The following is a 26,733-nucleotide window of genomic DNA, read 5'->3' as shown; positions in this document are numbered from 1 at the left end:
CAAAAATTAGCTGGGCATGGTGGCACTCATCTGTAGTCCCAGCTACGTTGGAGGCGGTGGTGGGAGAACCACTGGAGCCTGGGAAGCAGAGGTTGCAGTGAGCCAAGATCCTGCTACTCCACTCCAGCCTGGGCAATGGAGTGAGACTCTGTCTCGAAAAAAAAGGAAAAAAGAAAAGAAAGAAAAAGAAAAATTGTCTGGAAAATTTGCAGAAAGCACAGCTATTTTTTATCAGTCTGTAGCCACATTTTGAGCCAAAATTGTCAATGAAAAGAGTCAAACTCTGTAAAATATTTGAAGAGATTTATTCTGAGCCAAATAAGAGCGACCATGGCTGTGACACAGCCCTCAGGAGATTCTGAGAACATGTCCCCAAGGTGGTCCGGGTGCAGCTTGATTTTATACACTTTAGGGAAGCACTAAATATCAATCAAGTACATTTAAATATTTACAATTGGTCTGGGTTATAGGTAAATTAAAAATTTTCTGGGCTGGGTGCGGTGGCTCACGCCTGTAATCCCAACACTTTGGGAGGGCGAGGCAGGTAGATCACGAGTTCAGGAGATTGAGACCATCCTGGCTAACACGGTGAAACTCCATCTCCACTAAAAATACAAAAAGAAATTAGCCGGGCGTGGTGGCGGGTGCCTGTAGTCTCAGCTATTTGGGAGGCTGAGGCAGGAGATGTAGTCTTGCTCTGTTGCCCAGGCTGGAGTGCAGTGACACGATCTCAGCTCACCTGAGGTCAGGGGTTCGAGACCAGCCTGGCCAATATGGCAAAACCCCATCTCTACTAAAAAAACGAAAAAATTAGCTGGGCGTGGTGGCACATGCCTGTAATTGCAGCTACTCAGGAGGCTGAGGCAAGAGAATTGCTTGAACCCAGGAGGCAAAGGTTGCAGTGAGCTGAGATCGTGCCACTGCACTCCAGCCTGGGCGACAGAGTGGGACTCCATCTCAAATTAATTAATTAATTAATTGTGCATTGTAGTCTTTTGTCAGTAGAAATTTCAGGATTCGCAAGAGAAGTTACATTTCAGACATGGTAGCCCCCTTGATGGTTCTTATTAAACTGGGATCCATTTAAATGAAATAATAATAGCTACAATAAGCTTCATTGTAGTCCTCTTAATATATTTTTAATGTGATCCTTAGTTGTAAATCGAAGCTCAGTTCCCACATCAGTACTTACTCCCTGCTGAAAGAGCGCCGAACAAAACTCTTTTTCATTCGAACACAGCCCTATGTTCTCCATTCATCTCCCACTGTTTGGGGATATTAACGGGACATGAACGCACTGCCTCATTATTGCTGGAGGGCTCTGAGTCACAGCTTCCACAGATGATGAAGCGTCAAGGTAATGAATTAATTTATCTTAGAGCATCTCTTCTTGGTTGAAGACCATGGGAGTCCCTTAGCATTACTTGAGTAATAGATTGTCTTTAGTTCCTGATTTTTTTTTTTTTTTTTCTGTTGCTTCTAAGAAGAGACAAGTTTGCACTAATGCATTGGAAATCATCGAAGCCTTCTAAGTCTTCACTTTTCCTTCTTTCAGTTCCCATTAAGTAAATCCACTGAGCTGTTCCACAAAGAACACCAGGGATATTAGAGGATATTTGCCTCTAGAGATTGCTACCAATCCCTCGCCTCTCTGGGTTCCTGGAAGAACTGACCTGTGCAGAAGGTGCCCAGTAAATGTCAGTTTCATCCCTTTGGTGTTGCCAGATTTAGCAAAATGATTTTTTTATGTTTTTAAATTTTTTTGTTTTTATTTTTTTTCCAAGACTGAGTTTCGCTCTTGTTGACCAGATTGGAGTGCAATGGCATGATCTCAGCTCACTGCAACCTCTGCCTCCCGGGTTCAAGCGATTCTTCTGCCTCAGCCTCCTGAGTAGCTGGGATTACAGGCGCCTGCCACCACACCCAGCTAATTTTGTATTTTTAGTAGAGATGGGGTTTCACCATGTTGGCCAGGCTGGTCTCAAACTCCTGAGCTCAAGTGAACTGCCTGCCTCAGCCTCCCAAAGTACAGGGATTACAGGCATGACCCACTGTGCCCGGCTTAATTTTTTTAATTTTTCATTCGTTTTTGATCAGTGTCAGAATTTAATTTTTTTTTTCTTTTGAAACAGGGTCTCACTCTGCCACCCAGACCCACTTCAAACATAAGAAATATGTCTGACAAAGAGTTACTTTGATAAAGTATAGAGGTTAAAAATCCTCTTATTTCTAGAATCATACGAATTGAACTACCCCTGAGAATCCAAAATTCTGGGGTGCAGTGGCACAATCATAGCTCATTGCAGCCTCAAACTTCTAGGCTCAAATGATCCTCCCGCTCGGCCTCCCAAGTAGCTGGGTCTACAGGCAAGTGCCACCAAGCTCGACTGCTTTTTGTGTTTTTGGTAGAGATGGGGGTCTCACCATGTTGCCCAGGCTGGTCTCAAACTCCTGGGCTCTAAGCAATCCTCCCACCTGGGCCTCCCAAAGTGTTGGGGTTACAGGTGTGAGCCACCATGGCCAGCCAGCAAAATAAATTTTTAAAATATCCGGGTGCAGTGGCTCACGCCTGTAATCCCAGCACTTTGGGAGGCAGAGGAGGGCGGATCACGAGGTCAGGAGATTGAGACCATCCTGGCTAACATGGTGAAACTAAAAATAAAAAAAAAAAATTAGCTGGGCGTGGTGGCAGGAGCCTGTAGTCCCAGCTACTCTGGAGGCTGAGGCAGAAGAATGGCATGAACCTGGGAGGTGGAGCTTACAGGGAGGCAAGATTGCGCCACTGAACTTCAGCCTGGGCAGCAGAGTGAGACTCCCTCTCAAAAAAATAAAAATAAAATAAAATAAATAAATGTTAAAAATACAGGGCACCCAGCTAACTTTGAATTTCAGGCTAACAATGAAGAAGTTTTTAGTATAAGTAAGTGCCCAATTATTGCATGGGGGCATACTTATACTAAAAAGGTATTTATCATTTATCTGAAATTCAAAGGTAACTTAGCATCCTACATTTTACCCGGCAATCCTAGTCCCTTCCCCCACTCCACTTTGCGGGTCCCAGTCTCCTTTGCTAGAAACCCAATGTTGCTCTATTTTTTTCCCTAACAAATGTAATTAAAGAAATTGTGTAGAAATTATTTGGGAAATTTTCTTTCTTTCTTTCTTTTTTTTTTTGTAGATTATAAGAATTTTTTTCTAGAAACTCAATTTTGCCCTATTTTTCTGTCTAACAAATTTAGTTAAGGGAATTGTATATGATTCATTAGGGAAAAATTTTTTTTTTGTAGACAATAAGTGCTTTCTCTATTTTAGGCAGGGATCAGATTTTTTTTTTTTTTTTTTTTTTTTTTTTGAGATGGAGTCTCGCTCTGTTGCTCAGGCTGGAGTGCAGTGGGGTGATCTCGGCTCACTGCAACCTCCCCCTCCCAGGTTCAAGCAATTCTCCCTGCCTCAGCCTCCTCAGTAGCTGGGATTACAGGTACATACCAGCATGCCCTGCTAATTTTCTTATTTTTCAGTAGAAATGGAGTTTTGCTATGTTGGGCAGGCTGGTCTCAAACTCCTGACCTCAGGTGATCCACCTGCCTCAGCCACCCAAAGTGCTGGAATTAAAGGCGTGAGCCACAGCACCTGGCCTTAGTTTTTTTTTTTTTTTTTTTTTTTTTAGCATTGCAAATACTAAAAAGTCTTCTCATAGCATACAATTCAGTGCCTGGCACAAAATGGTTCTTAATGAATATTTAACATTGAACGAATGATTGAATGAATGCCTGGACGAACATAGTCCTGAGGCTGTGTATGTAGAGAAAGAGCGAGTAAAATTTCAGCTAAGATGATTGCCGGGCATGGCTCAAGCCTGTAATCCCAGCACTTTGGGAGGCCGAGACGGGTGGATCACGAGGTCGGAGATCGAGACCATCCTGGCTAACACGGTGAAACCCCGTCTCTACTAAAAAATACAAAAAATTAGCCGGGCGAGATGGCGGGCGCCTGTAGTCCCAGCTACTCGGGAGGCTGAGGCAGGAGAATGGCGTAAACCCGGGAGGCGGAGCTTGCAGTGAGCCGAGATCGCGCCATTGCACTCCAGCCTGGGTGACAGAGCGAGACTCCGTCTCAAAAAAAAAAAAAAAAAAAAAATTTCAGCTAAGATGATCAATTGCTGTTAGGTGAGACCAAAAGGACTATGGAGAAGGAAGATGTAATAATGAGAGGACTAGCAGGCTGAATAATGGCCTCCCAAAGATGCCCACATCTGAATCTCTTGGGAATATGTTACTTTACATGGCAAAAGGAACTTTGTAGATGCAATTTTCACATAAAGACTATTCCTGGCCGGGCGCGGTGGCTCAAGCCTGTAATCCCAGCACTTTGGGAGGCCGAGACGGGCGGATCACGAGGTCAGGAGATCGAGACCATCCTGGCAAACATGGTGAAACCCCGTCTCTACTAAAAAAAAAAAAAATACAAAAAACTAGCCGGGCGAGGTGGCGGGCGCCTGTAATCCCAGCTACTCGGGAGGCTGAGGCAGGAGAATGGCGTAAACCCGGGAGGCGGAGCTTGCAGTGAGCTGAGATCCGGCCACTGCACTCCAGTCTGGGCAACAGAGCGAGACTCTGTCTCAAAAAAAAATTATTCCTTTTTGTTTTTTTTGAGTTAGGGGCTCACTCTGTTGTCCAAGCTGGAGTACTGATGTGATCATAGCTCACTGCAACCTCAAACTCCCAGGCTCAAATGATCCTCCTGCCTTGGCCTCCAGAGTAGCTGGGACTACAGGTGTGCACCACCACACCCGGGTAATTAAAACAATTTTTTTTTTTTTTTTTTTTGTAGAGAGGGAGGTTGTATTAGTCTGTTCTTGCATTGCTATAAAGAACTACCTGAGACTGGGTAATTTATAAAGAAAAGAGGTTTAGTTGACTCACAGTTCCACAGGCTGTACAGGAGGCATGTCTGGGAGGCCTCAGGAAACTTTCAATCATGGCGGCAGGCAAAGGGGAAGCAGGCACGTCTTACATGGCTGCAGCAGGAGGAAGGGAGAGAAGGGGGAAGTGCTACACACTTTTTTTTTTTTTTTTGAGACTGACTCTTGCTCAGTCACCCAGGCTGGAGTGCAGTGGCACAATCTCGGCTCACTGCAAGCTCCACCTCCTGGGTTCACACCATTCTCCTGCTTCAGCATCCCGAGTAGCTGGGACTACAGGTGCCGGCTACTATGCCTGGCTAATTTTTTTGTATTTTTAGTAGAGACAGGGTTTCACCATGTTACCCAGGATGGTCTCCATCTCCTGACCTTGTGATCCGCCCGTCTCGGCCTCCCGAAGTGCTGGGATTACAGGCGTGAGCCACCGCGCCCGGCCTGCTACACACTTTTAAACCAACCAGAGCTCATGAGAACTCACTCACTATCACGAGAACAGCAAGGAGGCACTCTCCCTCCATGATCCAATCACCTCCCACCAGGTCCCTCCCCTAACACTGCGGATTATAATTTGGCATGAGATTTGGGCAGGGACACAAATCTACACCATAGCAGGGGCCCTCACTATTTTGCCCAGACTGGTCTTGAACTCATGGACTGACAAGCGATCCTCCCGCCTCAGCTTCCCAAAGTGCTGTGATTACAGGTATGAGCCACCACATCAAGCCAACATAGGGATCGGCACTCTAGCCTAGGCGACAGAGGAGACTCCGTCTCAAAAAAGTTAATTAATTAACTAATTAAAACAAATAAATAAAATAAATAAATAAATAACCCTACACCTTCTGCCTCTGTGACTTTGCCTGTTCTGGGTATTTCGTGTGAAAGGATCCATGCATCCGGTGGTCCGGGTACCTTTCAAACGCTTAGCCCCCATGTGGGCCCATGGCCTCCGGTTTGGACGGCGCGGGAGGGGGGGTGCGCGGGGCGCCCAATCCCTCCGGAGCATCTGGAGTGGCCAGGTGCAGGCGCCGCCGGCGGCGGCAGGGGCATCTGAGGGGCCGGGAAGCCCGGAAGTGGTGCAGGAAGCCGCCGACCACGCCGGCTTCTGATCGCTGGCACCCAAATTCAAGACAGCCCTGGTGACATAGCAAGAGTCTGTCTCTACAAAAAATTAAAAATTAGCCAGGCATGGTGGTGCCTGCCTGTGGTGCCAGCTACTCGTGAGGCTGAGGCGGGAGGATCACTTCAGCCTCGGGGTTTGAGGCTGCAGTTAGCTATGACTGTACTACTGCGTTCCAGCCTGGGTGACAGAGTAAGACTTTGTCTAAAAAAAAGAGAGAGAGAGAAAGGGAGATGGGAAGATTCTATGCTGCTGACTTTGAAGATGTTGGATGGGGAGCCAAGGAGTGCAGGGAGCATCTAGAAGCTTGGAAGAGGCAAGAAAACGCACTCTACTTTAGGACCTCCAGGAGGAATGCAGTCCTGCAGACCCATTTTAGACTCTGACCCCCTAAATTCTAAGACAACAAATTTGTGTTCTTTTAAGCCATTAAATTCGTGGAATTTGTTACCTCAGCAATGGAAAAATGATACAAGGGGGATATAAGTAATAAGCAAAGAAGGAGATGTTTTGGTGAGCTGGAAGCTTGCCCAGCTGGGAGAAATGTAACAGAAATTTACTTGGGAGCAGTAACAAGGATAAGGAGCCGGAAAAGGCTAGAAATCAACAAATGGGCAGATAAAAAGGATTAGAGAACACAGATATGGGCAGATTCCCAACAACTGAAAAGAATGGATATATTGGTTTGCTGGGGCTGCCGTAACAAAATAGCACACACAGGGTGACTTAGGCAATAGAAATTTATTTGCTTACAGTTCTGGAGGCAAGAAGTCCAAGACCAGGGTGCCTGCTGAGTTGGTTTCGCACGGCTGCCTTCTTGCTGTGTCTTCACATAGTCTTTCCTCGGTGTGAAAACATCCCTGGTGCCTCGTTTTTTTTCTTTATTTTTTAAATAAAACCAGAGATACAGAGAGAGAGAGAGAGAGGAGAGAGAGAGAGAGAGGGAGGGGGAGAGAGAGAGAGAGAGAGAGAGAGAGGGAGGGAGAGAGAGAGAGAGAGAGAGAGAGAGAGGAGAGAGAGAGAGAGAGAGAGAGAGAGTCTCGCTATGTTGCCCAGGCTGATTTCGAACTTCTGAGCTCAAGCAGTTCTCCTGACTTGGCCTCCCGAAGGGCTGAGATTACAGGCATGAGCCACCACTCCCAGCCCCTGGTGCCTCTTTGTGCGTCCAAATTTTCTCTTTTTTTTTTTTTTTTGAGACGGAATCTTACTCTGTCACCCAGGCTATAGTGGAGTGGCTCGATCTCGGCTCACTGTAACCTCCCCCTCCGAGGTTCAAGCGTTTCTCCAGCCTCAGCCTCGTGTGTAGTTGGGATTACAGGCATGTGCCACCACACCCAGCTAATTTTTGTATTTTTAGTAGAGACACGGTTTCACCATGTTGGCCAGGCTAGTCTCAAGTGATCTTCCTACCTCAAGTGAGCCTCCTGCTTTGGCCTCCTCAAGTGCTGGGATTACAGTGTGAGCCACCGAGCATGGCCCCAAATTTCCTCTTCTTATAAGGACACCAGACAGATTGGATTAGAGCCCATCCTAAAGGTCTTACTTTAACTTCATTGTGATTTTAAAGGCCCTATCTTCAAACATGGTCGCCTTCTGAGGTACTGGAAATTAGGGCTTCAACATATGAATTTTGGAGGGCATCATTTAGCCCATAACAACTGGGTTGATAAATTGAGGGACAGCCTACAGAATAGCTGGTTAGTGGTCTGGCTTGGAGACTAAGGCCATTTGACAGTTCAACACAATGTGAAGCAATCCAGGATTGGAAGCCAGACTGGGAACAGAGAACCTAAGGGTGATGATTGGTGATCATTTGAATAAGATCTGTAGATTAGGTAAGCGTATGATCTCCGTGCTTATTTCCTTGTTTTGATCATTGTACTGTGGTCACGTAAGATGTTAGCATTTCAGGAAGCTTGGGTGAAGAGTATGTGGTAACTCTTTGTACTATTTTTGCAACTTCTTTCAAAGTCTGTAGTTATTTCAAAATTAAAAGTTAAAAATCAAGGCCGGGCACAGTGGCTCTCGCCTGTAATCCCAGCACTTTGGGAGGCCAAGGCCAGCGGATCACCTGACGACAGGAGTTGGAGATCAGCCTGGCCCACGTGGCGAAACCCTGTCTCTACTAAAAACACCAAAATGAACCAGGCATGGTGGTGCATGCCCGTAGTCCCAGCTACTTGGGAGGCTGAGGCAGGAGAATCGCTTGAATTTGGGAGGGAGAAGTTGCAGTGAGCCGAAATCAAACCACTGTACTCCAGCCTGGGCAACAGGAGTCTGTCTCAAAAAAAAGAAAAAAAAAGAAAAGTTAAAAATCAGGGCCAGGCGTGGGGGATCATGCCTGTAATCCCAGCATTTTGGGAGGCTGAAGTGGGCAGATCATGAGGTCAGGAGTTTGAGACCATCCTGGCTAACATGGTGAAACCCCGTTTCTACTAAAAATACAAAAATAAAAGAAATTAGTCAGACATGGTGGCGGGTACCTGGAATCCCAGTTACTTGGGAGGCTGAGACAGGAGAATGGTGTGAACCCGGGAGGCAGAGCTTGCAGTGAGCCGAGATTACGCCACTGCACTCCAGCCTGGGCGACAGAGCAAGACTCCATCTCAAAAAAAAAAAAAAAAAAATCAGAGCTGGGTTTGGTGGCATGTGCCCATAGTCCCAGCTACTGGGGATGCTGAGGTGGGAATATTGCTTGAGTCCTGGAGTTCAAGACTAACCTGGGAAACATAGTGAGACCCTTCTTTCAAAAATAAATAAATGCAATCATTAAAAGTTAAACATTTGAAAACTAAATAAAAATAGGGTACATAAGAGAACAGGGTTGGATGTGACTGTGAAAGAGTAGGAAAAAAGGTCAGAAAAGGCTGGACATGGTGGCTCATGCCTATTCACAGCACTTAGGGAGTCCAAGGCAGGAGGATGACTTGAAGCCAGTAGTTCAGGATGAGCCTGGGCAACATAACGAGACCCTGTCTGTACAAAAAAATTACAAAATTAGCTGGGCATGGCGGCAGGCGTCTGTAGTCCCAGTTACTCGGGAGGCTGAGGCAGGAAGATCCGCTGAGCCCTGAAGTTTAAGGTTGCAGTGAGCTATGATTGCACCACTGCACTCCAGCCTGGGAAACAGGGTAAGATCCTATCTCAAAAAAAAAAAAAAAAGATCAAGAAAAAAAGAAGCAAGGAGAAAAATGAGTTCTATGAGGTGAGAGACTCTACAGTGTCTGTTGCTTGGGTTCCCACTAACACCCCACTTTTGAGACAGTGCCTGGAAGCTGGGAGCACAGGATATGTTTTGGGAAGTGAGGATCACTGAGGCACAAACTGAAGAGGAGAAGGCACACTGGGCCTCATCTCGCATTCATAAAAGCCCTCGCACTGTAACTTTTGATATTCTCTCTAGAGGAAGTCACACAATCAGTTCAGTGTATTGCGTGTGTTGCAAATGTGAATTCGTGGTCTGCAAACATTTAAAACACATTGCCATTTTGGTGACTGAGTTTTGCTATCCCTTCATTTCTTTTTCCCCTTTTTTTTTTTGAGAGGGAGTCTCGCTTTGTCGCCCAGGCTGGAGTGCAGTGGCGCCATCTCGGCTCACTGCAAGCTAATGACAATACTTTTCTCTCTCTTTTTTTTTCATAGAGCAGGGGTCTTCTTCCTATGTTGCCCAGGCTGGTCTGGAACTCCTGCCCTCAAAGGATCCTCCTAATTCTTCCAAAGTGCTTGGATTACAGACATGTGCCACTGCGCCCGGCCAAATGCACCCCTTTTTTTTAGTGTACAATTCAGTGGTTTTTAATGTATTCACAAATTCATGTAGCCATCACATCTATCAAATTTCAAAATGTTTTTGGCCGGGCGCGGTGGCTCACACCTGTAATCCCAGCACTTTGGGAGACCGAGACAGGCGGATCATGAGGTCAGGAGATTGAGACCATCCTGCCAAACACGGTGAAACCCCGTCTCTACTAAAAATACAAAAATTAGCCGGGCGCGGTGGCGGCCGCCTGTAGTTCCAGCTACTCGGGAGGCTGAGGCAGGAGAATGGCCTGAACCCGGGAGGCGGAGCTTGCAGTGAGTGGAGATCGGGCTGCTGCAATCCAGCTTGGGCGACAGAGCGAGATTCCGTCTCAAAAAAAAATGTTTTCATCATTCCAAAAAATAACACCATATGGGAGGCCGAGGCGGGCAGATCACTCGAGATCAGCCTGGCCAACATGTTGAAACCCCGTCTCCACTAAAAATACAAAAATTAGTCGGGCGTGATGGCGCATTCGTGTAGTCCCAGCTACTCGGAAGGCTGAGGCAGGAGAATGGCGTGTAGTCCCAGGGAGGCTGAGGCAGGAGAATCTCTTGAACCTGGGAGGCGGAGGTTGCAGTGAGTCCAGATCGCGCCGTTGCACGCCAGCCTGGGCGACAGAGCGAGACTCCATCTCAAAAAATCTAATTAATAAATAAAAAAATATAAATAAATAACCCTATTACTTCTGCCTCTGTGGCTTTGCCTGTTCTGGGTATTTTGTGTGAATGGACCCAGGTATGGGGGTGGGCCGGGCACCTTTCAAATGTTCAGCCCTCACGACGGCCCGTGGCCTCTGGATTGGACGGCGCGGGCTGGGTGTGCGCGGCGCCCAATCGCTCCCGAGCGTCTGGAGGGGGCAGGTGCAGGTGCGGGCGGCGCCGACTCAGGGCTGCTGGAGGCCCAGGAGGCTCGGACGCCGTGCAGGAAGCTGCTGACCACGCCGGCTCCTGATCGCGGGGGCCCAAAGCGCGGACATGGCGGGCTGGTGGCCGGCATTGTCGCGCGCGGCCCGGCGCCACCCGTGGCCCACCAACGTGCTGCTCTACGGTTCGCTCTTCACGGCCGGGGACGCGCTGCAGCAGCGGCTGCAGGGCGGCGAGGCCGACTGGCGCCAGACGCGGCGCGTGGCCACGTTGGTGGTGACCTTCCACGCCAACTTCAACTACGTGTGGCTGGGCCTGCTGGAGCGCGCGCTCCCGGGCCGCGCGCCGCGCGCGGTGCTGGCCAAGTTGCTCTGCGACCAGGTGGTCGCTGCGCCCATCGCGGTCTCGGCCTTCTATGCCGGTGAGGGGCCGGGAGGGGATCTGGGGGGTGGGACCTGGTATTGGGGGACTGGAGGCAGGGACTCGGGATCAAGCGGCTGGAGGGAGGGCGCTGCAGGAACCTGGGGTCCCGGGCAGGAGCTGGGGCTCTGAGACCGGGGCTGCTTCGGGGACCTGGAGGGCCAGGGCAGAGGCTGGAGGCTGGGGTGTTTGATTGCGAGAAGTTGCGGGGGGCACTGGCTGGGGAGCCGGGAAATTGGGGAGCCAGAGGTCCACCGGGTCAGGAATTTAGGGCACTAGGGTCGGGGCTGAGACTCGGGGGTTGGATGTAGTTCAAGGCTGGAGTAGGCAGGGCTGGGGAGGTCTTTTCCCCTGAAAACGGGTCCACGGGAAAATAAAGGAGATCCCAGTTCAAGGCCATAGCAGCTACATGACCATGAACCAGTCGTGGGCAGGGAAGGGACTGACCTGCTCTTCAGAAAATCCATGTGTGGGGCTCCGGGGCCAACACAGAAACAAAATGCCAGGGGACCCATGACCCTGGGGGACAGAGCAGATGGAATCTGAGGTTGGGCCTGCATCTTCAGAAAACTCATGCCCAGGGGCCTAGTCCCGCTTTGGTGACACGATTTTCCCCTGGGGGTCCCACGGAAGACATCAAGGGACCTTGGATCCTTGCCATGGAGGACTATATTACCTGTGAGGGTTCAGGGAACCCTCTCCTTAGAAAATCCGACCCAGGCCTGGGGTGTGGGGGATGGGGGCTTGACTGTGGGAACCTTCTCTGCTGCCTATAATAAGAGCAATGGAAATGTTACCTGAAAAATACCGGGGTTCATTCCCCTAACGAGTCCCAGATGACTCCATCAAGAGGCAGGTTTTGGGGTCAATGGGAGTTTTACTTGGCACAAGTAAGGAAGACACAGGGCGTGTTCTCCAAAGTAGTGTGTCCCCCCCCAGAAGGAGACAGGAGGGTTTTATGGGGTGATGGAGAAAGGAGAGGGTGCGTGATTGCATGCACAGTAGGAGTCCCAGTGAGTCATGATGCTAGCACATAGATTGCATAGGTTACATAGGTTATAGTCATGAAGTCATAGCTTCTCCCGGGGTGAAGACTTTAGCATGGAAATGAGGAGAGTTAACTTGGGTTCATCTGTAAGTAACCTGGGGTCACTTCGGAGCTGGTTTAAACAAACAGGGTGACCTCATTCCACCCAGGGTTGGGGAAGAACAAGCTGAGGGCAGGAGGCTGTAAAACAGGCTGATTGCTCAAGCTGGTTAAATTCTTGTGATCTTTGGAGATCTTCCGTCTGCTTACAGAAGGGGACCTGTGGCCTCTATCATCATTGCAATTTCTATAGCCTTGAAGGGGATGGGGTGGGTAACTGGGGAGAAAATCTCTATGGGTCTTAAGCCTGACCTTGGGATTGGGGAACACAGATTTTCCCCCAAATGGGAGGGAACTTCTCCTAAGGGCTGTTGGTTCTTTCTAAACCAGGTTGAGGTCAGACAAGCCACCATCTTGAAGAGAGCTACCCTGCCCCCTGAACCTTATTTTGAAGAGCTGGATTCACTTCCTTTCTCTACAGACCCCACCAGAAACACAAACCACCTGGTTGCCTATTGCCATTGCGGCCAACTACATGGCTGATGGGATCCGTGTGTCAGGAGCACAGCCTGAGAGCTAGGGCCTCCTGTTTTATCAGAAGGTCTTTCCCTGGTTCCCACGGTATGATTTCCAGACTAGATTTGCAAACAGCTTCCTAGCACCTGTTACAGAAGCGTTGTACACCGGTGAAGGGGTAGGGGACCAGAATCCTATTCAATCCTGAAACAACTAGTGAGATTGTTCTCTTTTTCTTTTTCCTTGTTTGTTTGTTTGTTTGTTTGTTTTGGAGACAGAGTCTTGCTTTATCGCCCAGGCTATAGTGTGCAGTGGCCCGATTTCAGCTCACTGCAACCTCAACCTCCATCTCCAGGTTCAAGCAATTCTCCTGCCTCAGCCTACAGAGGGACTGGGATTAAAGATGCACACCACCACGCCCGGCTAACTTTTGCTTTTTTTTTTGTTTTGAGACGGAGGAGTCTCGCTCTGTCGCCCGGCCTGGAGTGCAGTGGCCGGATCTCAGCTCACTGCAAGCTCCGCCTCCCGGGTTTACGCCATTCTCCTGCCTCAGCCTCCCAAGTAGCTGGGACTACAGGCGCCAGCCACCTCGCCCGGCTAGCTTTTTGTTTTTTTTTTTTTTTTTTTTTTGAGACGGAGTCTCGCTCTGACGCCCAGGCTGGAGTGCTGTGGCCAGATCTCAGTTCACTGCAAGCTCCGCCTCCCGGGTTCACGCCATTCTCCTGCCTCAGCCTCCCGAGTAGCTGGGACTACAGGCGTCCGCCACCTAATTTTTTTGTATTTTTTAGTAGAGACGGGGTTTCACCGTGTTAGCCAGGATGGTCTCGATCTCCTGACCTCATGATCCGCCCGTCTCGGCCTCCCAAAGTGCTGGGATTACAAGCTTGAGCCACCGCGCCCGGCCAGCTTTTTGTATTTTTTAGTAGAGACGGAGTTTCACCGTGTTAGCCAGGATGGTCTCGAACTCCTGGATGGTCTTGACCTCGTGATTTGCCCGTCTCGGCCTCCCAAAGTGCTGGGATTACAGGCTTGAGCCACCGCGCCTGGCCAACTTTTGCATTTTTAATGAAGAGGGGGTTTCACCAGTTGGCCAGACTGGCCTCCAACTCCTAACCTCAAGTGATCTGCCCATCTCGGCCTCCCAAAGTGCTGGGATTACAGGCATGAGCCACCTCGCCCAGCCGGTTTTCAGTTTTTCTGGTTCAGTTTTGGTCACCTCAAATTTCCATGAAGGGGGAAGTGTAAGGGGATGGATTAGAGTTTTGCATGAGGCTCTACATGGAAATTGCACCAATCAGATGATCTTTTTGCTGGGGTCACTTTGGGGAACCAGAGTTGTAACAGATTAACAACTCTGGCTGGGGAATCAGACACCTGGGTTGAACTCCGTCTGCTATTAACCTCTCTAAGCTCTTTTCCTCCTTTGTAACTCTACCTACCTTAGCGAATTGTAAGGAGGGACACATGAAATGAGGCGCATAAAGTACTTAGCATTTAATTAATGCTAGGTAAGTGGAACACAGTATTACCAATGTTTTGCTGAGTCATGTAAGAATCTTCTGTAATTAACTAATAAGGCTCTTATTTCCCCTACCTCCTAACTGGGGATTGGAAAGAATTTTTAAAGTACTCTCAGTCTTACAACCCTTTCTAAACTAGGAGAGCTTTGCGTTGCTACCTGAATTTCATTTTTCTTTTTTCCTTTTCTTTTTCTGAGACAGGGTCTGACTCTATTCCTCAGGCTGAAGTGCAGTGATGTGATCACACGTCTTTGCAGCCTCGACCTCCTAGGCTCAAGCAATCCTCCCACTTCTGCCTCTGGAGTAATTGGGACCACTGGCGTGCACCCCTATACCTGGCTGGTTTTTAAATTGTTTTGTGGAGCAAAGGTCTTGATATATTGCCCAGGCTGTGAATTTCTCTTCAGGGATGTTGAAGATCAAAGTTTTCAAAGTGTTTTTAGGAAGGCTGAATTGGTGTTCCACTTTCAATTTTTGAATAGGGTAATACCGATGGGAAATTTGTAGTTGCCAGAGTATTTGGGTCCACTAGCCTTTTTTTATTTTTATATTTTTGAGATGGAGTCAACTTGCTCTGTCACCCAGTCAGGAACGCAGTGGTGTGATCTCAGCTGACCACAACCTCCAAATCCTGGGTTCAAGTGATCCTTCTGCCTCAGCCTCCTGAAAAGCTGGAATTACAGGCATGCACCACCACGCGGGGCTAATTTTGTATTTTTAGAAGAGACGGGGTTTCTCCATGTTGGTCAGGCTGGTCTCAAACTCCCAACCTCAGGTGATCCACCCGCCTCAGCCTCCCAAAGTGCTGGGATTACAGGCGTGAGGCACCACAACCAGTCCACTAGCTTTTTTTTAAAAAGACAGAAACTGGCCGGGCGCTGTGGCTCAAGCCTGTAATCCCAGCACTTTGGGAGGCCAAGACGGGCGGATCAAGAGGTCAGGAGATCGAGACCATCCTGGCTAATACGGTGAAACCCCGTCTCTACTAAAAAAATACAAAAAACTAGCCAGGCGAGGTGGCGGCGCCTGTAGTCCCAGCTACTTGGGAGGCTGAGGCAGGAGAATGGCGTGAACCCGGGAGGCGGAGCTTGCAGTGAGCTGAGATCTGGCTACTGCACTCCAGCCTGGGTGACAGAGCGAGACTCCATCTCAAAAAAAAAAAAAAAGACAGAAATTAAAAATTCAAAATGTTCAAATGTTCAACATTTCACAAAATGTTTGGAAGGTAGAGAAAAGTAACCAATAGGCCCACTATTGTAACTTGATTCTTTTTGTGAATTGCTATAGTTTTTGAAAAAATAATTGTTCTGCTATAACTTTTATACTCTGCTATTCTCACTTCGTATTTATCATTCCTTTAAAATTTGTCTAGTTTTAGAGTGGAGATTATGTTCTATTTTCTTTTTCTTTCTTTTTTTTTTTTGTGAGACAGGGTCTTGCCGTGTTGCCCAGGCTGGAGTGCAGTGTCATGATCACAGCTCACTGCAGCCTCCACCTCCCAGGCTCAAGCAATCCTCCCACTTCAGCCTCCTGAGTAGCTATGACTACAGGCACGCCACCACACCTGGCTAATTTTTGTATTTTTTGTAGAGATGGGGTTTTGCCCTGTTGCCCAGGCTGGTCTCTAAACTCCTGGACTCAAGCAATCTGCCTGCCTCGGCCTCCCAAACTGCTGGGATTACAGGCTTGAGCCACCACGCCTGACTATGTTCTCTTTTCACTGTTGGATCAGAAGGGTCGTATTGATGGATGGTAGTGATGGTTACTTTGCATTTTGGAATGGAAAACTGAAACCTGCACTGTTATACGGTACCCTACTGAATCTTTTAAAATTCTTTTGGTGTTTTGCAAATAGGTATGAGCATTCTCCAGGAAAAGGATGACATATTTTTGGACCTGAAACAGAAATTCTGGAATACCTATCTGGTAAGTCAGGCATTTGAAAATGTAATCAGTATGTTTTTTGGTATATATGTATATACACACACACACACACCCCCACACACATATATACACATATACAGAAAGTATTTTTCTGTGTATATATTTAAAAATATTAAAAAATCTTTTAATTGACACATATATGTATATATTTTCAGTATACACATGATAATTTGATACATTTGTATAATCCTATCAGGATTCTTTGTGTGTGTGTATATATGTGTGTGTGTGTGTATATATACATTTTTTTTTTTAATTAAAAAATTGTTTTTGAGACAGGGTCTCATTCTGTCACCAAAGCTAGAATGCAGGGGCATGATCATGGCTCACTGCAGCCTGGACCTCCTGAGCTGAAGTGATCCTCCCACCTCAGCCGCCTGAGTAGCTGAGACTACAGGCATGTGCCACCACACCCAGTTAATTATTTTTAAATTTTTTGGTAGAGAGTGTCTCACTATGTAGCCGAGGTTGGCCTCGAACTCCTGTGCTGCAGCGATTCTCCCACCTCAACGTTAAGTCCATTTCTATTAAACTATTCCTAAATTAGAGCTCCAGTTTGGTTGGCAGAAGGGTCCAATATTTTGACAGAGAAATCTTCAAGTTATTTTAATAGATGTATGAGGAGAGGGTCTAAGAGTATCTGTACTTCTCATGAATTGGAAAGAGGCCGGGCGCGGTGGCTCAAGCCTGTAATCCCAGCACTTTGGGAGGCCGAGACGGGCGGATCACGAGGTCAGGAGATCGAGACCATCCTGGCTAACATGGTGAAACCCTGTCTCTACTAAAAATACAAAAAACTAGCCGGGCGACGTGGCGGGCGCCTGTAGTCCCAGCTCCTCGGGAGGCTGAGGCAGGAGAATGGCGTGAACCCGGGAGGCGGAGCTTGCAGTGAGCTGAGATCCGGCCACTGCACTCCAGCCTGGGTGACAGAGCGAAACTCCGTCTCAAAAAAAAAAAAAAAAAAAAAAAGGAAAGAAATAATGTCTCCGGGCCAGACGCGCTGGCTCACGCCTGTAATCCCAACACTTGGGAGGCTGAGGCAGGCGGATCACTTGATGTTAGGAGTTTGAAACCAGCCTGGCCAATATGGTGAAACTCTATCTCTACTAAAAATACAAAAAATACCTGGTCACAGTGGTGCATGTCTGTAATCCCAGCTACTCAGCAGGCTGAGGCAGGAGAATCACTTGAACTTAGAGACAGAGGTTGCAGTGAACTGAGATCGCACCACTGCACTCCAGCCTGGGCAACACAGCAAGACTCTATCTCAAAAAGAAAAAAAAAAAAAAGAAAAGAAATAATATCTCAATGCTCTCAATGATTTCTGACTGTATTCTATTAACCCTTATAATGATCACAGTTTATTTTGTGAATTTTGCAGCCCAAGTGATAACAATGTATTCTGTAAATTAGGATTCTATTTGCAAAATAGGGACTGCAGACTGTGAGTGGCTTAATGGAGTCATTTCCACATTCAGAGCCAATGTTTTCAGGTGAGCTTTCTGCAGAGTCCTGGTGAAGAGAACTTTAATGTCACAAAGGTATTGGTAGCGAAGGAGAAGGTTTCCAAGGATTATTCCAAGGTTTGAAGCAAATCAGAGGTTTTACTGTTTGCTCGCCACAAATATATACAGTTCAGTCCAATATGTATTTATTCATTGATTCAGTTAATATTTATTGAACAGTGTCCTTAAGGCCTGACAAAGTCAGGGATGCTTTTCATCTCTGCCCTAGAGCATGTTTGATTGTATTCATCACAAGGAGGTAAATCTTTGGGATTACAGAATGTTCACAGACTGGCCTAGGGCTTCACATGTTCTTCATTCCCTATCAAAAGCAGTGTTGAGCCACAGCCAGCTATTCCCTCCACAGCTTCTAGCATCATCTGTTGGATGGTACCAAGCCCCTGAGCCAGAATTACTTGATGGCTAGAGGTAGAGGATGGAGAGGTTTGAAGTCAGAGGCTTCCCCTGAGCCTCTACACTCGGGAACAGTAACTACAAGGAATGTGTTCAGAACTCTTGTGATTTCTCTTAGGGCAGAAATTGAGGACCCCATGGTGATAACCAAATGTGATTTTCTTCTGTTTGTTGTGTGTGTGTGGTTTTTTATTTTTAGATGGAGTCTTGCTCTGTCCCCTAGGCTGGAGTGCAGTGGCACCACTTCGGCTCTCTGCAACCTCTGCCCCCTTGGTTCAAGCAATTCTCCAGCCTCAGCCTCCTAAGTAGCTGGAATTACAGACTTGCACCACCACATCCAGCTAATTTTTTGTATTTTTCAGTAAAGATAGGGTTTCACTCTGTTGGCGAGATTGGTCTTGAACTCCTGACCTCAGGTGATCCACCTGCCTCAGCCTCCCAAAGTTCTGGGATTACAGGTGCGAACCACCATGCCCAGCCACTTCTTCTGTTTTATTTTGGAAAAAGGAACAAGTTTTTCCATTATGTTGTAAAGTCTATGGAGATATGTACATCTAACTCTTTTTCTTTTTTAAAAGAGCAAGGGCCCGGGGCAGTGGTTCATGCCTGTAATCCCAACACTTTGGGAGGTAGAGGCGGGTGGATCACAAGGTCAGGAGATTGAGACCATCTTGGCTAACATGGTGAAACCCCGTCTCCACTGAAAATACAAAAAATTAGCAGGGTATGATGGCACGAGCCTGTATTCCCACCTACTTGGAAGGCTGAGGCAAGAGATTCGCTTCAAACCGGGAGGCAGAAATTGCAGTAAGCCGTGATCGTACCACTGTACTCCAGACTGGGCAACAGAGCGAGACTCCATCTCAAAAAAAAAAAAAAGCCAGAAGGAAGTAGGCAGCTCATACCTGTAACCCCAGCACTTTGGGAGGCTGAGGCAGGAGGATTGCTAGAGCCAGGAGTTTGGAGACCAGCCTGCTCAACATAGTGAAACCCCATCTCTACAAAAATAAAATAGCTGGGCATAGTGGCATACATCTATGGTCCCAGCTGCTCGGGAGGCTGAGATGGGAGGATTGCAAACCTGGGAGGTCGAGGCTGCAGTAAGCTGTGATTGCACCCCTGCACACCAGCCTGAGTGACAGAGTGAGACCCTGTTTCAAAAAAAAAAAAAAGGCAGGAAGTAGAATTGGGAGAGAAAGAAGCTTCAGGAGGCAGGGATTTATAAATGAACAAAACCACAGGAACATTTGCATACTGTTTTAAAAAAACAGTAGTTACAGTGAGTGAGTCTCATCTACCTTCAGGAAAAGAAAGAGGGTAAACCAGTGCTCTGAAGCTGAGCCCATCTGGAGATTTTGTGGGAAGATTTCCTGTAATAAGAAACTGTTGTCCAGGCAGGATGGCTCACGCCGGTAATCGCAGTACTTTGGTAGGCCGAGGTAGGCAGGTGGATCAAGAGATAGCGACCAGCCTGGCCAACTTGGTGAAACCCCGTCTCTACTAAATATACAAAAATTAGCTGGGTGTGGTGGAGGGTGCCTGTAATCCCAGCTACTCAGGAGGCTGAGGCAAGATAATTGTTGGAACCTGGGAGGTGGAGGTTGCAGTGAGCCAAGATCGTGCCACTGCACTCCAGCCTGGCGACAGAAAGAGACTCCCTCTTAAAAAAAAAAAAAGAAAGAAAAGAAAAGAAACTGTCTTCCAGGTTGTGTCCTAGGTGTTAGTGGAAGATACCCAAAAAAACCATATAAAATACAGATTCTGACCTAAAGGGACTTAGAGTCTAGTGGGATGGATAGGTAAATAGACAAGTCATTAACTAGAGTTTGACGAGAAATGCTTTCAGATTCCATGGGTACTTAGTACAGCGAGGAGGTGTAGAGGGATCAAGGAAGTCTTGCTGGGGCCAGGCACCAGTGGCTCATGCCTGTAATTCCAGCACTTTGGGAGGCCAAGGTGGGTGGATTGCTTGAGCTCAGGAGTCTGAGACCAGCCCGGGCAATATGACGACAAAACCTCATCTCCAGAAATACAAAAATGAGCTGGGCATGGTGTCTCGCACCTGTAGTCCCAGCTACTCAGGAGGCTGAGGTGGGAGGATCTCCTGAGCCCAGGAGGTCGAGACTGCAGTAAGCTATGATTGTGCCACTGCACTCCAGCCTGGGCAACACAGCGAGGCCCTGCCTCAAAATCAAAAATAAATAAATAAATAAAAAGATCTGGAGTTACGTACATACTGGGGGACAGGGCATTCCAGGGGCAGAAGAGCTGAGTAGAGTTGACAATGTGTGAAGCACCATGGTATGCCTGGAGGGGAGAAACCACAGGCAGTTTGGTGTTCACAGAGTATTTGTTGAACAACTTGGAATGAGTTTGGATCCTGGAGACTGTTGAATGCCTGGAGCTGAGGATCTTGAACTTCACGGTTAGGTAATGGCAGCAAAGGAAACCAAAGGTGGGAGTTATGGTAACCAAGTTCACATAAGAAATAAGGAAGCACATCGGGTGTGGTGGCTCATGCCTGTAATCCTAACACTTTGGGAGGCTGAGGCAGGAGGATCCCTTGAGGTTAGGAGTTTGAGACCAGCTTGGGCAACACAGCAAGACCCTGTCTGTATTTAAAAAAATAAAACTGGCCTGGCATGGTGGCTCACGCCTGTAATCTCAGCACTTTGGGAGGCCGAGGCGAGCGGGTCACTTGAGGTCAGGAGTTCGAGACCAGCCTGACCAAAATGGTGAACCCCGTTCTCTCCTGAAAAATACAAAAAATTAACCGGGTGTGGTGGCGTGCGCTTGTCATCCCAGCTAGTCAGGAGGCTGAGGCAGGAGAATCACTAGAACCTGGGAGGCGGAGATTGCAGTGAGCCGAGATTGCACCACTGCACTCCAGCCGGGGTTGACAGAGCAAGACTCCGTCTCAACAAACAAAACAAAACAAACAAACAAAAAAAAGTGAGGTGAGTTCAGTTTGGGAAATGTTGAATGCGAGATGCCTTTGGGCTATTCAGAGGGAGATTGCCAAAGCACAGAGGAGAGTTCATGGCAGTGTTTAATTATCTTTAGTGCTCACATGTCCCAGATTCGGCCAGTGGGAGTCCCTCCAAGCTGGTTCCTGTGTCCTGTGACATCACCTGTCTTCTTTCTCCTTTTCTTCTTTCATAAGCCACTTCCTTTCTGGCTCTACAGTATGTTCCAGAACCATCTTGTACCTTGCACCTGCCCTGCCCTGGCCCTACAATCAGTCAATTCTCTGAGGCATCCTGATTTCTTTTGGTGAGGGAATGGTTTGAGAACAAAATATACTACTGCGTGATACTACATTCTGACAAGAAAAAAAACACAGCCATAAGAAATGAAGCCATGGACAGGTACAGTGGCTCACGCCTGTAATCCTAATACTTTGGGAGGCAGAGGTGGGAGGATTGCTTGGGGCCGGGAGTTCAAGACCAACCTGGCCCATATAGTGAGGGCTCATCTCTATTAAGGAAAAAAAAAAAAAAAAAAGAAAGAAGGAAAGCCATGTTTGGATGAGTTTAGTCTTTTGATTATTTTTGCTAAAGTTTTAAATTCTTTTTTTTAAGACAGAGTCTTGTTCTGTTGCCCAGGCTGGAGTTCAGTGGTGCAGTCTTGGCTCACTGTAACCTCCGCCTCCCGGGTTCAAGCGATTCTCCTGCCTCAGCCTCTTGAGTAGCTGGGATTACAGGTTCCTGCCATCACACCCTGCTAATTTTTGTGTTTTTAGTAGAGACAGGGCTTCTCCATGTTGGTCAGGCTGGTCTCAAACTCCCCACTTCAGGTGATCCGCCTGCCTTTGCCTCCCAAAGTGCTGGGATTATAGGGGTATATTTTGTGTTTAAAGTATATTTAAAAATTAAGGGCCAGGCTCAGTGTCTCATGCCTGCAACCCCAGCAGTTGGGAGTCCGAGGTTGACAGATTGTCTGAGGTTGGGAATTTGAGATGCACAACAAGAGCGAAAGTCCGTCTCAAAAAATAAATAAATAAATAAACAAATAAATAAAAATACACATTATGTTCAGGTGCGGTGGTTCACACCTGCAATCCCAGCACGTTGGGAGGCCGAGGCAGGCAGATCACCTGAGGTCAGGAGTTCGAGACCAGCCTAGCCAATATTGCGAAACCCTGTCTCTACTAAAAATACAAAAATTAGTCGGGTGTAGTCGTGTGCACCTGTAATCCCAGCTAATCAGAGGCTGAGGCAGGAGAATCGTTTGAACCCAGGAGGTGGAGGTTGCGGTGAGCCGAGATTGCACCATTGCACTCCAGCCTGGGCAACAAGAGCGAAACTCCACGTCAAAAAAACAAAACAAAACAAAACATATATATACACACACACACATATACACATTATATGTAATATCTACTTTTGGATATAAACATAAATATTATAAAACTTTTATTGCAATTGTTTATTTTAGAAACTTCAAAAACACAAATTAGTGAAAAGAAGAAAATAAGTCTATAATACCACTTTTAAGGACTATTTTAAAAACTTCTAGCCTTTTTTTTGAGGTGTAATTTACATACCAAGACTTTTTTTTAAAAAAATTCATAATGGTGACTTTTTCATCAGACTGTATAGGATAAAGTTTGTTAAAATATCTATCTAAGATACTTTGTAATATATGAAAATTTCAGCTAAACTTTTTCTATAGCATCACATGGTTTGAATATATTATTAGAAAATCATTCCATAAACAATGGTTTGGTATATAGTATTAACAATTCAAGACTGGGCACAGTGGCTCATGGCTGTAATCCTTTGGGAGGCCGAGGCAGGCAGATCACCTGAGGTCAGGAGTTCAAGACCAGCCTGGCCAACATGGTGAAACCCTGTCTCTACTAAAAATACAAAAATTAGCCGGGCATGGTGGCAGGCGCCTGTGATCCCAGCTACTCAGGAGGTTGAGGCAGGAGAATCATTTGAACCTGGGAGGCAGAGGTTGCAGTGAGCCGAGATCTTGCCACTGCACTCCAGCCTAGGCGACAGAATGAGACTCCATCTCAAAATAAATAAATAAATAAAATAATTTGGCCGGGTGAGGTGACTCACGCCTGTAATCCCAGCACTTTGGGAGGCTGCTATTACTCTTGCCTGGGAGTTGAAGACCAGCCTGGGCAACACAGAGATTCCATGTCTCAAAAAAAAAAAAAAATTAAATTAAAAAAATAAAAGCTAAAGAATTCATTGATGATTCTGTATTTACAAATATATTCCTGCATCACTTTTTCATGGTAACCAGGAAATTGCAATGCATAAATATATGTTGTCATTTCCAAAGCAGCTGTCTTCCAGAATTGGTACCGATTCTAGTAGACCTTTCATTCTGGTGTTAAAAATATAATTAATACAAATGTCTTGTACCTAATAGCTTTTTTCCCCACAACTCCCCAACCCCCTCACTCTAGAGGCCTTAAGTAGTCTGATTTAATCAGCTTAGTCTGAAATGTAATACTACCTCAGCATCTAGTTGGCCTAGTATTTCTTACTCTTTTATGGAATGAACTGTGCAATTGTTTTGTGTGGTTAAAAGGTATGCTAGGCTGGGGATAGTGGCTCACACCTGTAATCCCAGGCCAAGGTGGGCGGATCACCTGAGGTGGGGAGTTGGAGACCAGCCTGGCCAACATAGTGAAAACCCATCTCTACTAAAAATACAAAAATTAGCCAGGTGAGGTGGTGTGCACCTGTAATCGCAGATACTCAGGCGACAGAGGCATGAGAATTGCTTGAACCCAGGAGGCACAGGTTACAGTGAGCTAAGATAACACCACTGCACTCCAGTCTGGGCAACAGGGTGAGACCTGTCTCAAAAAATAAAAAATAAATAAATAAAAAATAAAAGGCATTCCAATAAAGTTGTTGCTTTTTTTTTTTTTTAAATTCCAGAGCGGAATGGTGTACTGGCCCTTTGTACAGGTAAGTTCCGCCTACTCAGTAGTATTAACTCAGGGCTTTGGTTTCCATGTGGCCCTAACGAACTCTCTCTCTCTGTTCCAGCTGACCAACTTCAGCCTTGTTCCTGTTCAGTGGAGAACAGCTTACACCGGAGTCTGTGGTTTTCTCTGGGCCATCTTCATCTGTTTTTCCCAGCAGAGTGGTGACGGCACATTGAAGTCAGCTTTCACCATTTTTCGTACAAAGTGGACCAGCGCCATAGAAGGGTCCCCGGAGAAATGAGACGTCAAGGACTCTCTTAAAGGGACCACATATTTGACCTAAAATGCACAGAATTGCCTGCAGACAAAATACTTGATGTGCCAATTATGCATTTCATTTTGAGGAATTACTGCTATTTGTAGACCCACTTTTAAAAAAATTATCAATGATTATTTTTGAATTATATTCAGACATTTTTTCCTCTTCTAGTCTGAAATATTACTTCTCTAATATTTTGGTTAATATGAATAATAGTGGCAAAATGGCATTTCAGAATTATCAATATTTCTAATATTTTAATGGAAGTTTCAGGAAACTTGGTTTTGATTGTTTACATTTCTATTCTAAAATCTCAGGTTATCTCCTGAACACTTTTGGGCAGATGAACTTTTATACCAAAAAATAGTTCTTATAGTGAATTTTAATTTACATAGAACTCAGTCGAAATGAAGATTTTTTTTTTTTTTTTTTTTTTTTAGACAGCGTCTCGCTCTGTCGCCCAGGCTGGAGTGCAGTAGCCGGATCTCAGCTCACTGCAAGCTCCGCCTCCCGGGTTCACGCCATTCTCCTGCCTCAGCCTCCCGAGTAGCTGGGACTACAGGCGCCCGCTACTTCGCCCGGCTAGTTTTTTTGTGTTTTTTAGTAGAAACGGGGTTTCACCATGTTAGCCAGGATGGTCTCGATCTCCTGACCTCGTGATCCGCCCGTCTCGGCCTCCCAGAGTGCTGGGATTACAGGCTTGAGCCACCGTGCCCGGCCGAAATGAAGATTTAATAACAAGATTTCTTTCCCCAAAACATGCATAATTTGTTGTTATTTTGATACTAAAATTTAGTAAGTACTTTTGTTTTGTTTTGTTTTGAGACGGAGTCTCGCTCTGTCTCCCAGGCTGGAGTGCAGTGGTGCGATCTCAGCTCACTGCAGCCTCCACCCTCCGAGTTCAAGCAATTCTCCTGCCTCAGGCTCCTGAGTAGCTGGGATTACAGACACATTACACCATGCCCGGCTGATTTTTGTATTTTTGTTTTGTTTTGTTTTGTTTTTGTTTTTGAGATGGAGTCTTGCTCTGTCGCCCAGGCTGGAGTGCAGTGGCGCCATCTAGGCTCACTGCAAGCTCAAGCTCCCGGATTCACGCCATTCTCCTGCCTCAGCCTCCCTAGTAGCTGGGATTACAGGCACCCACCACCAGGCCCAGCTAATTTGTTGTATTATTAGTAGAGACGGAGCTTCACCATGTTAGCCAGGATGGTCTTGATCTCCTGACCTCGTGATCCGCCCGTCTCGGCCTCCCAAAGTGTTGGGATTACAGGCGTGAGCCACCGCGTCCAACCTAATTTTTGCATTTTTAGTAGAGAGAAGGTTTCACCATGTTGGCCACGATGGTCTCGATCTCCTGACCTCATAATCCGCCCACCTTGGCCTTCCAAAGTGCTGGGATTACAGGTCTGAGCCACCACGACCGACTTTTTTTTTTTTCTTTTTGAGGTGGAGTCTTGCTCTGTCACCCAGGTTGGAGTGCAGTGGCATGATTGCGGCTCACTGCAACCTCCGCCTCCTGGGTTCAAACGATCCTCCTGCCTCATCCTTCGGAGTAGCTGGGATTACAGGCGCGTGCCACCATGCCTGGCTCAGTTTTGTTTTTTTAGTAGAGATGGTGTTTGGCCATGTTGCCTAGGCTGGTCTCGAACTCTAGCTTTAACTGATCCACTCGCCTTGGCCTCCCAAAGTGCTGGGATTATAGGCGTGAGCCACCGCACCTGGCTCAGTAAGTACATTTCTTTTTTTTTTTTTTTTTTTTTGAGGCGGAGTCTCACTCTGTCGCCCGGACTGGAGTGCAGTGGCCAGATCTCAGCTCACTGCAAGCTCCGCCTCCCGGGTTTACGCCATTCTCCTGCCTCAGCCTCCCGAGGAGCTCGGACTACAGGCGCCCGCCACCTCGCCTGGCTAGTTTTTGTATTTTTTAGTAGAGACGGGGTTTCACCGTGTTAGCCAGGATGGTCTGGATCTCCTGACCTCGTGATCCGCCCGTCTCGGCCTCCCAAAGTGCTGGGATTACAGGCTTGAGCCACCGCGCCCGGCCAGTACATTTCTTATGATCAAAAAAAGAGTAGTATGTGATTGTCGTATTCTGTATAGAACGTTTTTTATTGATATCTTCTGTTTTTATAATTTCTATAAGTAGTTTTTAATGAATGCATCTTAGTTTTGGGCAGATTCAGTTGACTAAAGCACCTCATTTCCCAGATACATGAAATAAAATATCTGACTTCTTTTCAAATTTCACACTGATGTTATTTTGTGAAAATCAGTGCTTTAACATAAATCTTTATACTTTAAGGTAAACGAGAAATTTGATCTAATATTTAATATTTATTCAGTTCGTCTAACTTCTACACCATCAGATTTAAAAATTACACAACTATCTCAAGAAGTTTCACTTGG

The 26,733-nt window shown here is 46.7% G+C and overlaps 1 protein-coding gene across 1 annotated transcript; it reads left to right on the top strand.

Moving 5' to 3' along the window:
* Nucleotides 1-10,661: 10,661 nt before the first annotated feature.
* On the top strand, nucleotides 10,662-24,747 carry LOC117097621 (mpv17-like protein). The gene is made up of 4 exons (XM_033235657.1): nucleotides 10,662-11,127; nucleotides 16,105-16,175; nucleotides 24,022-24,051; nucleotides 24,133-24,747. The coding sequence occupies exons 1-4, from the start codon at nucleotides 10,818-10,820 to the stop codon at nucleotides 24,310-24,312; spliced, it is 591 nt and encodes a 196-aa protein (XP_033091548.1). The 5' UTR covers nucleotides 10,662-10,817; the 3' UTR covers nucleotides 24,313-24,747.
* The last annotated feature ends 1,986 nt before the right edge of the window (nucleotides 24,748-26,733 follow it).

The sequence above is a fragment of the Trachypithecus francoisi genome, unplaced genomic scaffold (genome assembly GCF_009764315.1).
Source record: "Trachypithecus francoisi isolate TF-2019V2 unplaced genomic scaffold, Tfra_2.0 Lachesis_group15, whole genome shotgun sequence".
Classification (NCBI taxonomy): domain Eukaryota; kingdom Metazoa; phylum Chordata; class Mammalia; order Primates; family Cercopithecidae; genus Trachypithecus; species Trachypithecus francoisi.
This window is presented reverse-complemented; position numbering and strand designations above follow the sequence as displayed.

Bases quoted from the DNA above. Each gene is read 5' to 3' on its own strand.
- LOC117097621 (XM_033235657.1), top strand. From the start codon at position 10,818: ATGGCGGGCTGGTGGCCGGCATTGTCGCGCGCGGCCCGGCGCCACCCG. The intron at 11,128-16,104 runs GTGAGGGGCCGG...TTTTGCAAATAG, and splicing joins GGTCTCGGCCTTCTATGCCG to GTATGAGCATTCTCCAGGAA. The intron at 24,052-24,132 runs GTAAGTTCCGCC...TCTCTGTTCCAG, and splicing joins TGTACTGGCCCTTTGTACAG to CTGACCAACTTCAGCCTTGT.